The sequence below is a fragment of the Puma concolor genome, chromosome B4 (genome assembly GCF_028749965.1).
Source record: "Puma concolor isolate L17-30 chromosome B4, mPumCon1.1.hap2, whole genome shotgun sequence".
Lineage (NCBI taxonomy): Eukaryota > Metazoa > Chordata > Mammalia > Carnivora > Felidae > Puma > Puma concolor.
The window spans coordinates 8901830-8913985 of record NC_141673.1 but is presented as its reverse complement, the minus strand read 5'-3'; the positions used below and the strand labels follow the sequence as shown (position 1 = coordinate 8913985).

General features: G+C 48.0%; 1 protein-coding gene across 4 annotated transcripts in view; it reads left to right on the top strand.

Moving 5' to 3' along the window:
* The window catches only part of GRAP2 (GRB2 related adaptor protein 2), a 68290-nt gene that overhangs the window by 50785 nt on the left and 5349 nt on the right, over positions 1 to 12156 (top strand). For all 4 annotated transcript variants that reach the window (XM_086712214.1, XM_086712213.1, XM_025926717.2 and 1 more), the window contains 3 exons: positions 3979 to 4070; positions 6961 to 7080; positions 10497 to 10665. In XM_086712214.1, coding sequence (XP_086568340.1) covers positions 3979 to 4070; positions 6961 to 7080; positions 10497 to 10665 — 381 coding nt within the window. The remainder of the gene's footprint in view (positions 1 to 3978; positions 4071 to 6960; positions 7081 to 10496; positions 10666 to 12156) is intronic.

Genomic DNA, 12156 nt, shown 5'->3' with positions numbered 1-12156 from the left:
CCGAACCCCACAGCATGTCTCTATCATGGCGGTCAGTAGCCCTGCCCGTGGGTCTCTATGTATGACTGCAACATCTGCCCCTCCGCTCCAGAGATGGGTAAAAAGCCCCAAGATCTTGCAATTGCTTTCCAAAGCAGCTCTTGACCGCCCCAGCAATTTACTCCTGGGATGCTCTTTCATCCTAGACTTTTCGTGCTAAAAGACCAAACAGACTTTTTCACTAAAAGGTACAAACAATGTCTGACGAGCTTACCACCAGCTAACCCCCTCTAGACTGTGAGTTCCCCAGGACACAGGCCTCAGCTTCTTCATCTCTGTATTCCCAGCACCTAAGCGCAAACAGCAGGTGCTCACTAGATGCCGATCAAAGGACCATGAACAAGATGATGGACGGGGAACTCTGGCCGAATGGCTCGATCCAGCTTCTCCTGTGACGGAAACGTTAGGAGTCAGATAATTTTATGTTCATGCCTCAACCCCTTGGACCTGCAGCTCTGTGCAGCCCCAGACTTAACATTTTCCCTCTTAAATCTGCCGCTGTTTAAAAAAAAAAAAAAAAAACGACCCAGTCCATTTCCACCCGCTTCTGTACTGTGTCTAACTCAACCCTGTTTCTTCCTACTAAAACAGTGACCTGAAAGCATGAAGAGTTAATCCTATGTAATTAACTGCAATACTTCAGATTTCTGCTATGCCTCTAAGAGCTGTAATTCCATCCAATTTTAAAATTCTCCCAACTGTACATTTTGTCCTCTTCCCACGTCTAACTTATTCTCAGGCCATGTGACCCAGAAAATTATTCTCGTAGGCAACATTATACGAATTAACATACAGTAAAGTGAAGTGTAAAACCTCATGTGTTCAGGCTGAACCCCTTGCTCGAGTTTTCATGATGGGGACAAGAGATAGGGGGAACCGAACAGACAGAGAGATGAGAAGAACAGGAAGTATGGGGCCCTGAGCCAACAACGGTGGAAGGAAACCACCTCCCCCCAAACACTCCTCTTTGCAGAAAATGAGATTCTTTTAAAACCTTGCCTTCTATACGCCATAAAAAGCCTGTAAATTCACCTCTCTGGGAACACGATCTTAGGCAGACGGAGCACCAGGTGGTGGGGAGAAATGGCCGCCATTGTGGGATAATCTTTCAGTTGCTACAGGAGGTAGATGGGTGTGAGCCACAATGACTAAAATTACAGCTGGTTTCAGGTCAGAGAACTAAGTACATAGTTGGTTCTTACCGTGATGAGCCAATTTCCACATGGCCTCTTTTACCTTATCCCCGCTCACCTTCGTATTTGACATGTGCTACCCAGCCCAAACATCGCACTCCCGTGTGATGGGAGAAAGGAACTCCAAAGCCATACGTTGAGGGGTGAAGGCATGGAGTGAAATGTCCTTGTGTTCTCTGTGTGAATCCCGGGCACCGGTGCCGGGTTTCCGAGTGCTTTTTTTGACCTAGATTTTTCTGCTCCCCCCACTCCGCCCCCTCTCGGCATACACATACCCACGAGTCCTTAGTGACACCAGCAGTCATATTTGATGATAGAAACTATAAAGTTTTCTGTCCTCAGCAATTCTAGAACTCAAATATGAGACACACTTTTATTTCTTCAGAACAGGTGATTAAATTCAAAACATACACATATAACGCTTTAAAGAACTTATAAACCCTACTATGTCCTTCGGAGCTGGAGGTCTCCCTCCCAAGAATACCACATTTTGCAGAACTGTGTTTTAAAAATTTTTTAATGTTTATTTACTTTTGAGAAAGAGAGAGACAGAGGGAGGGAGGGGCAGAGAGAGAGGGAGACGCAGAATCTGAAGCAGGCTCCAGGCTCTGAGCTGTCAGCAGAGTCTGCTGCAGGGCTCGAACCCACGAACCACGAGATCACGAGATCACGACCTGAGGCGAGGTCAGACGCTTAACCCACTGAGCCACCCAGGCGCCCCTTTCAGTATGCACTTTCTGAAGGACTTCGAGGTACCAGAGCTCATCTGATCCTCACATCAGCTCGGGAGATGCTAGCTGGTTGTCACTGTCCCCATTTATCAGATGGCTAATTGACCTGCGGAAAGTCACACAGCGAGTGACAGGGCCAAGCTGGAAACCAAGCCTTCTCAATTCCAAACGCGGAGGGCCGGCCCCTTTCTTCCACCCCGGGGGTGATACTCGAAATGTCAGTTACTTCGCTGTCTTCATCTCTGCTCCTCTCTGGGACAGAGAAACCCGTGGGACCGAGACTTCAACTCCACCTGCCATAGGACGACTCTGAAATCCCCAATACCAGCCCCAACCTCTCTGCCCAGCCCAGACACACATCTCCAACGGCTCACTGAGCTTTTCTCCTCAGACTCAGGGGGCAGCTTGGATTCACCCACATGCACCCACATGCAATCTGAAGCCCATGGGTTTTGCCTCAGACCTGCTTCTCCTCATGTATTAGCAAAGCCATCACCACCCACTCGGTCTCCCAAGGGCGAAATCCGGAGCCCTCCCCGAGTCCGCTTCTCCCTTGGTTCCAAGAACAGTCGCGAAATCCCACACACTTTGCTTCCAGGTTCCTCTAAAATACCTCTTCGCCCCTCGCTGGGATGGCTGCACTCCCTTCCCGGACTTTCCCCCGCCCAATCCGTCTTCACTTTCTGATGCAGGGCTCTTTCTTGGCTCTAATTCTGGCTGTGTTATGTCCCTGCTCAGAATCCTTTAGTGGTTCCCCATAAATTTCAAGATGGAAGCCCAGACTTTCCAACATGGGCTACAAGGGCCTGTACCTCTGGTATCCCCTCGGCCCCTGGGGCCACAATCTAACCTCCCTCCGAACGGAAGCCTTTCATTCCCAGAATGCACCTCACTTCCTCTCATCCCAGAAGTTCCTGCGCCGTCTGACTTTGCCTGGGTAACTCCTTCCGTTGCCTGGGCAACCCCAGGGCCTCTCCTCCAGGCAGTCTTTCCTGCCCACCTTCTGCTTTCTCCTTTAGTGTAGCATGTCTATCAGTTACGGAGTCTTCAGCTACAAGAAACAGAAACTTAAATGCGGCTTAAACAATAATGCAAATTTATTACTTCTCATACAAAGTCCCGAAGCAGGAGGGCTCCAGCCTGGCTAATTCAGTGGCTCAATGACACCGTTAAGCTTCTTTTCATTTTTTTGCTCTGCCGTCTTCATTATTGTTCAAGTCCATGCCACCTGCTTTAGAAACATTCTCAGTGGGGGATGGGGGCAAATATTTGTCTTTTAATAGCGAAACTACTATTTTCTGAAATAACCAGAAGCCACATAGAGCCAAGTGGTGAGTCATATGAGTAATCAAGGGAAGTGATAGCATTTGGGGTCACAGTCAAAGAAGGACCATACAGTAATGAGACCGAACTTCTGGTTTTGCTTGTGATCTGGCTCTAAAAGCAAGTTTAGAAAAGGCATCCCAAACATCTTGAGTTACGTCCAAATTGTTTGTGAAGCACATGGAGTGTGAACACAGAGAGTTACTGTTTTCAAAGCTGGCCCCACTGGATGTTTAAGTTTTAATTTGCTTGTTGAAAAAAAAAAAGGAACAAATTAAATTTTTAAAAGGTTCCTGGTTACCTAGCAGAGAAGGAAAAAAACCATGGAGTGGCCGCTCTTGCCTTCCCAACACCTGCTCACATGAGGAGCTTCAGATGCTGAGATCTGGGACACATGAGTTTCCAACATATAAAGAGAAAGGATTGCAGAGAGGCCCCTGAATGCTGAGTCTGGGAGGTCACACCATGGTGGCGTCCCATGTGTGGATGGCACTAGGGGACAGAAATTAGCTCGGGGTCAAGGAAGCCAAACTCTAGAGACAAACCTGTTGCTCTCCCACTGGAGCACCTGTGTTGTCTCTCTGGCTTTCCCTCTAAATCCGAAAGGGTGTTCTTTGCCCCACAGCCCCTTTCTTCTGCCTCTTGGCGTCCTCCCTACAATCTCTGTCCTTCCTTCCTTCTCTTCCATGTAGATCTTAAGTAACCAAGAGGAGTGGTTCAAGGCGGAGCTTGGGAGCCAAGAAGGATATGTGCCCAAGAATTTTATAGACATCCAGTTTCCTGAGTAAGTATTTCCAGCCTGCTGACACGGGCCTACCCACTCACACTCCCCTTACTTTTTCAGCAGTCACTAAAATTATCCATCCATACCCAAGACACTGTCAAAACCGGCTGCCTCTGGAGAGGGAATCACAAAGCTGAAGGCCAGGGTGGGAGGGAGATTTGCATTTCACTGCATTCCCTTTTGAATTTTATACCATGTGCATGTATCGCCTATTTTAGGTTTATAAGCTAAACTCATCTATAACCGCAATCACAGGGTTTCCACAAATTCCACCGGGGGCGCTGTTGGCCACCCGTGTCAGAAGCTGCCTCTTCAGAGCGAGTCTTTTCTCCCAACCTCTTCCACCCTCACTAGGGACCCCACACAGCTCCCTGCCTTCCCTAAACCGTGCTCAAACCAGTGAGAACAATCAGAGTGGGGGGAAGAGGAAATTCCCTTCCTAAGGAGGAAACAGAAAAATTGAGATTGGGTCTCGTTTGTCTCAAGAATTGACCACAAAAGTTAGATAGAAATCTAATCTGGTCCGCGAGTCACAGTCTAGCCCAAAGAGCAGAGGTCTGTTAGAAACCCCAAGCGGTGTTGGCGACCCTGTGAACCAGGACTGACCACTGAACCGACAGAATGACCACTGACCTCAGCACTTGATGTTGCCCTGTAATCTCAATGACCGCCTCACACCTTCTCGCTCCTCAAGCCTCCAGCCCCTCCCCCACGGCACTGTTGACTCAGGGCCTTCCTTCCAGGGTCACTGGGACGATCAAGCCACCGGAAAAGCCCCTCTTGCCCATCCCCCCACCTGACTCACTGCATCCACCTACCTCCTGCAACTTACTGGGACACTGCCTTTCCTGCAGCCATTTGGGAAGAATCGTCTGTGCCTCTGGCAGAAACTCTCCCCTCTCTCTCTGTCTCACATCAATTCTCTCTTCCTCTCTGCTGGGTCACTCCCATCCACAAAGATGCTGCAATGTCTCCCGTCTAACAAAAACAAAACAAAACAAAGCATTCTTGATCCCAAGTCCCCTTCCAGCTACCACTCCCCTTCTTCAAAAGAATTGTGTGCACTCTTATCTCTAACTTCTCTCCTCCTACTGAAACCTTTTTATCAAGGTCACAGTGAACAACTGGGTCCACTGGTGGGTCCCACTGTCTCAGCATGGTAGAACATAAGTTCCGTGGCAGCAAGGGTTCTTGTCCACCTTGCTCACCACTGTATCCCGAGTGCCCAGAAGCAGGTCAGCGCATAGTAGATATCTGATGAAAACTGTTGAATGAACAAGTGAATAGCTTTGGAATGATGCGTAATAACGTAACCCTGCCCACTCATTTAACATATAGCGTGTGGACGTTTTTTGCAAGTCTTGAAGTCACGTGTCAAACTCCCATCAGAGGATAAGTGTGTACTTTCTTTTTTTTTATTTAAAAAAAATTTTTTTTTCAACGTTTATTTATTTTTGGGACAGAGAGAGACAGAGCATGAACGGGGGAGGGGCAGAGAGAGAGGGAGACACAGAATCGGAAACAGGCTCCAGGCTCTGAGCCATCAGCCCAGAGCCTGACGCGGGGCTTGAACTCACGGACCGCGAGATCATGACCTGGCTGAAGTCGGACGCTTAACCGACTGCGCCACCCAGGCGCCCCAAGTGTGTACTTTGTAAACGATCTCCTAACTGCTGGCCGCCTCTTCCAAAATATTTCCATTGAGGTATGGCTGCTGAGGAGCGTGGCCCATTCCTCTGCCCGGCCCCATTACATTTCCTGAACAAGGCAAAAGCTGTGGTGGGCAGTCCCTTGTTCAGCCCTGCAGCAAAGCACGACAGGTATCCTGGCAGGATCTCTAGGCAGGTGACCACCAGAAACCCTCGCTTCCAGAGGAAGAAAGCCCAAAGAAACTTCGCCTGCAGCACCAGGTCTGGAATAAGGTGCTCCTGTCTGGAGTCTAAGTTCCTAAATTCCAGAGAGCGTAGAGAATTGCTCACAAAGGAATCCAAAGAGTGTGGGACATTCACCTTAGGGGGACGCACATACTAGCCTTCCAGGGGCAACAATGGAGCAGCCGCCTTGAGGAAATGGGGCCAGTCCCTCTTAGGGCCGCTGAGTGATCGCAAACACTCATTTCGCTCTTGTGTGGTTGAGAGGTTTCTGGCCACGTGCCCTGAGGCTGCAGCTACTGTTTGCCTTGCCTCTATGGCAGCTCTTGGCCTTCACACGCGCTCTGCCACCTGCCGCGACACTTAGAGGCTGCCTGCCACCCTGACTGTTCCCCTGAAAGTGTAGTTTCTCCCCTGTTTCTTCTTTTCCACCATAAAGATTATTTTCCTGGATTTGGGGGAGGGCCCCGGAGCTGGCTGTGTAGACGCTGCTCTCTGGTCGCTGCTAGCCTTGCTCCATGCCACCCGGATCATGAGGGCCCCTGGGCTCTCAGGGGGGCCACTGAGCTCTCAGCCTGGGGGAGAGCCCACGGCTCCCCAGCTCCGGTCCCCCAGTGCCTGAAGGGGCTCCTGTCTTGCTGGCACATCATCTGTCCCTGCAGCGCTCTTTCCTAGTGACATCCCTCACATAGCTGCCAGCAGGCGGCCGCTTCCCGCAGCGAGTCACTCCCACACTGTCCCATTTTGGTGCAGTGGCACATTTCCATGATTCAGGTTTTCCAAGCGAGAGAGAGGGAAGGAACAAAGGGGGTGCATCAGGGGAACACTCACTTGCCTCGCCTGCAAACCGCCTAGAGCACGTGTTTGGTTTTAGAGGCCCCGGCCCCCCCCTTCGGCCTCTTTCTGCTCTCTACTGACCAGAGTCCCCAGCCTCTGTCCCTTTGGCTCATCTCTTCTCCCCTTCCCCTCCATCGCTCTGGCAACTCACCAAGATCCTCTGGTTTTATCTCATCTAATAGATGGTTTCACGAAGGCCTCTCCCGACACCAGGCAGAGAACTTACTGATGGGCAAGGAGGTTGGTTTCTTCATCATCCGGGCCAGCCAGAGCTCCCCAGGGGACTTCTCCATATCCGTCAGGTACTGGCCACCCCCAACCCAGACTGCTAAGGCCGTGAGGTGACCTCTTAAATGTGACCTATTTATTGCTCAGGAGCATGGTGGCCAAGGGGCCCAGGCATCTTATCAACTGGGATGCCGTCCATTTCCTTCCCATGACACATGTGTATAACTCTTCAGTACGCTGGTTTGTGGCCAAATTATGTAGATGTTCATCTGCTTCCCCTTCCAGCCCAAGTGCTTCTGGAAGGAGCACTTTTATTCTGGAAGGACAAGATTTTATTCTATTTCAGCTTTGTGCCTTTAACAGTGCCTTGCACCCAGTAGGTGTTCAATGAGTATTTGTGCAAGGAAGCGGGGCAGGAGAAGGAAGGGAGAATTCCCAGTTGTCCACATCTGTCTTGAGGTTTAAATCTGAACCTTTTCTTTAACTACTGACATACGTCGGAAGAAGGCTCCGAGGACAATTAAAATCCCAAGTCACTGCTGTAGGGGACAGAGGTAGTTGGACGTGGTGGCACAGAAAGAAGGGCTACGTCAACACACTGTAACGCAGCAAGCTGACAGCGGCAGATGGGAGCCGAGGAGGGCTGGGGTGAGGGACGGTAGCAGCAAAATCTCACTCGTGTGCATGCCCGGGAGGAAGTGAGTCAGTCCAGGCATAAACATGACACAGCCCCACACTCAGAAACCCCAAGTCTGAGCACACTGCGTGTGGTCAGCCTGTCTGGAATCGCGAGTCCCATATCAGGCGTGGTGGCCACATGTGAAAGTGCATAAATTAACACTGATTTCCATGCAGGAGGAGACGTGTGTGGTGGGACCGCCTGTCAAGTTCATTGACAGGAAATGTTGGTTCAGATTGTTCAATACGCTTTGAAAGGCATACAGCTTTAGTGCTTTAAGCGCATAAATCCAATCTCAGGTAATGAACTGAGGCCACTTTACTCTTTAGAAAGAATGGATATTTTAAGGAATAGGTAGGAAGGACTTACAAATAATGGGTCAACCATTCATATGCACGTATGCCTCTAAAGTGCTCAAAAATAGCTTGGTCTCATTAGCTTTGCCCTTGCAATCTTACTTAAACTCTTAATTTTCCTTAACTAAAACTTTTTTTTTTTTTTTTCACAGCTTAGGCAGTAGTAAATTTTAGCTCAGGCCTACACTGATGTATCACAGATTCTAAATTTGTCAGGTTTTAATGCAATTTTGCTCTATTGATAAATCCTACAACCAAATCTCTTTCTTAAGGGCCCTGATTACAGACTGGACCCCGGAAATGGTTACATTGAAGGGCATCTCTTGGTGCCTTTGGTTTGCATGAAGTGGACTGTGGCTTTTCAGCTAGAAATTATGGTTTATATTTCCTCCACTAAGGTGAATTCTCCAAAACGGTCAGCCTTGACTTCTGCCAGTGCAGCTCCTTGTGAATATCGCCATAATCATGATTATATCTCTTGCAGAAATGTGGCATAATATATTCCAAAGCAAATCATTTTCATTTATTCATACATCTGCTTTCTGTCATGCAAAGATAATTAAGAGCTAATTGTAGTCCTATCACTTAGCATTTGTTAAGGGTCTGAAACACTAGGTTTTAGAGTCTGGAGCCCTGAGTAACATCCTTTTCTCGGCCCCTCTCTGAACTTGACACATTGGTGCAGCCACTCTCTCTCCATGGGTGCACATGACCAGCTGCAAGCCTGACATCCAGTCCTCTCAGCTCACGAGACAGCAAGGGTTAATGTTTCTCTCTCTGTTTCTTTGACTCAGAGGTGGTAGATGAATAATTATATCACAAGAATATTTCCTCCTCCACGCACAGATGTGAGGAGTAATGACTTAATGAATTAAGCCATGTGGTGTTAGAGTGAAGAAAGCATCTGTTAGGGGCCACCTCCAAGGGGAAGGCCATGCAGTGATTGCAAAGTCAGTTCTACCCCAGAGCAGTCCAGCAGAGGTCACTGCACAGGCTCACCTGGCTCTGAGCAGAGCCCAGCACATAAGAGGAGACTGAAGATCAGTCAAAATTCCTGTCCCCTCTGAACATGGACCACTGATTCCATCCTTAAGAAACCTGCACTAACCTTCCGAGGTATCTTTACTCTCCAACTCTCTTTAAATTCGTGACCTTTCTGTTGGATCAGGCAATTCGTATCATTAGTTTATTTTTAGACATAAATGTATGTCTGTGTGACAAATAAACTTGACATCCAAAAGAGAAGGACTTGGTGATGGAGAAACACTGAGAAATTGAGCTGTTACTAATTGAGCTATTAGTAAAGGCCAAGGTCCCCCTTTCCAGATGAATAAAATCCAATTTCTCCAATCCTGGTACAAATATTTCCAGCTGGTGCTAAAAGGTGCCGATCTAAAAGAAGTTAGCATGTGTACACGGTGTGACAGGCCCAATTCGCTAGACTGGAATCAGAGAGCGAGGTTCTTGCCTCAGCTCTGCCACTCACTCACGGTGGCCTTGGCCAAGCCCCCGCCATCTCTCTGAACCAGCGTCCTCCTTCATCTGTAACATGGAGACAAGGCTAACCAATCTCAGAGGTCCTTTACAATGAAAACACCACATCGCTATATAACTTTTCTCCCCTAAAAGTTCAAAATCTTCTGTAACCTTACTTATGTAAAACGTAAACCAAGACCAAGAGATCGCCTTTATATAGAGAACCGATTGTGACAAATTTCTCAAGGTGGTCTCTTACTGTCCAGAGCTAGTTTATGGGCTTAAAGGAGCTGGTTCAAAGTATTTCTGATAATGGAAAGGTCACAGGGGTGAAAAGCCCTCCCCTCTGAGTCTTGTCAGAGTTCTTAGCATAGTACAGAACTCAGGGATTGCCACATTTCAAACAAACATTGTAAAGAGTCCTTAACCTTGTAGTCATTAAAGCACTCAGAACATTTTTTTCTTTCCTTTTTTTTTTTAAAGAACTTTTTAAAAAATATTTATTTTTGAGAGAGAGAGAGAGTGTGCGAGCTGGGGAAGGGCAGAGAGAGAGAGGGGCAGAGGATCTGAAGCAGGCTCCAGGCTCTGCACTGACAGCAGAGAGCCCGATGCAGGACTCGAACCCACAAACCGTGAGATCATGACCTGAGCCGAAGTCAGACACTTAACCAACTGAGCCACCCAGGCACCCTGGAAACATTTTTTTTCTTATGAAAGGTCGGCTCCAGTGTCAGAAAATAGATTATCTTCTGCTGATGTAAAAATCCTTTCTAATGCAGCCTGTGTCCTGAGCGGTCCCTCCGACAAATCTCCCCTTAGAATTTAACTGAGCCAGCCCCACCTGCCACTGGATGGGCAGGCACTTGCGGTTCCATTTCCTGCCCAAACAGAACTCCAGCATCCCTGGAGGCAGTCAGTCCTGGGGGGTGGGGACATTGTCGTGATGTAATATACAATGTGGATTCTCCTTGATCTGTAGGCATGAGGATGATGTTCAGCACTTCAAGGTCATGAGAGACACCAAGGGTAATTACTTCCTGTGGACAGAGAAGTTTCCATCTCTAAATAAGCTGGTGGACTACTACAGGACGACCTCCATCTCCAAACAGAAGCAGATCTTTCTGAGGGATAGAACCCGAGAGGATCAGGTACACCTCAGGCCCCGATCAGCCCAAGTCTGGAGATTTTAGGCAACATGAGTCCTATGTGACCCGTCAAGGCGATGCATTTGATGGGCATGTCCTCTGAGTATTCTGGAAGACAGAATCTCAGATCTGGAGGTCAGATCTCAGTTAAACCCTGTCTTAACACTTCCTAGCCATGTGACTTAGGAAAGTTGTCCAATCCTGAGTTTACTGATCCGTAAAACCAGAAGGTGGTGATACCTAGCCCACAGGATGGTTGTGAAGGTTGGAGAAGATAATGTATCCCCTCCCCTTAGGTCATTCCTAACAATGCTACAAACAACACTCAGCAAACATCAGCTCTTACCTGTAGATACTTTGTTATTATAAATACTACTACATCATAGCTTTCAGCCTAGCTTAGGAGTTGCCCAGAGATGAAGGCCAGGGGGCCACACACAGGGATGTTGGAGAGCAGCCTGGAGTCTAGGACTAAGGCAGTGGGGAGAGCTTTGTCACAAGAAAGGGGGTGGGGGTGTTGGAGGAAAAAAATTGACCTGGAATTCTTGCTCTTAGAACATTATGAAATATAAATATTTTAATAAATGATTTTCTTAAGTTTATTTATTTTGAGAGAGAAAGAGAGAGAGCAGGGAAGGGGCAGAGAGAGAGTGGGAGAGAGAGAATCCCAAGCAGGCTCAGGGCTGTCACCGTATGATCACAAACTGTGTGATCATGACTTGAGCTGAGGTCAAGAGTCAGATCCTTAACCAACTGAGCCACCCAGGTGCCTCTAGAGTATCATTTTAATAGAAAATGCATCAGACAAACCTAGCTTTAAATCCTGACTTCATCACTAACTGTCCTTGTTGCCTAGCCAAGTTAAAAAACCTTTCTGAGGGTCAGATTTCTCATCTGTAGAGTGGAGAGAAAAGAATACCTCCCCCCCTGGACTGTTGCAAGGATTAAATAAGACAGCATAGTGATAGCACTTGCCATAGGGTCTGGACAATAGTAAACACCAAGGAAAAGTTAAGTTGCCTCCTGTAGGTAAATTCACCGCCCCTCCCTCCCCCCGCGCGCACACACACACATTATAAAATATCTTTCAAAGGAAATGACATGGTTATAAGAAAGAGGTGTGTATTATACAAAGAAGCCTTCTCTGGAATAGTTGAAATCCCAGAAAACGAGTTATCTGAAAAGGCACTGAGACTTTCTTTTTTTTTTTTTTTTTTTTTTTAAAAAAATTTTTTTTTTTTCAACGTTTACCCATTTTCGGGACAGAGAGAGAGCATGAACGGGGGAGGGGCAGAGAGAGAGGGAGACACAGAATCGGAAACAGGCTCCAGGCTCTGAGCCATCAGCCCAGAGCCAGACGCGGGGCTCGAACTCACGGACCGCGAGATTGTGACCTGGCTGAAGTCGGACGCTCAGCCGACTGCGCCACCCAGGCGCCCCGAGGCACTGAGACTTTCAAAGCAACACATGCCCTGGGGAAGTAGAGAAAACCAT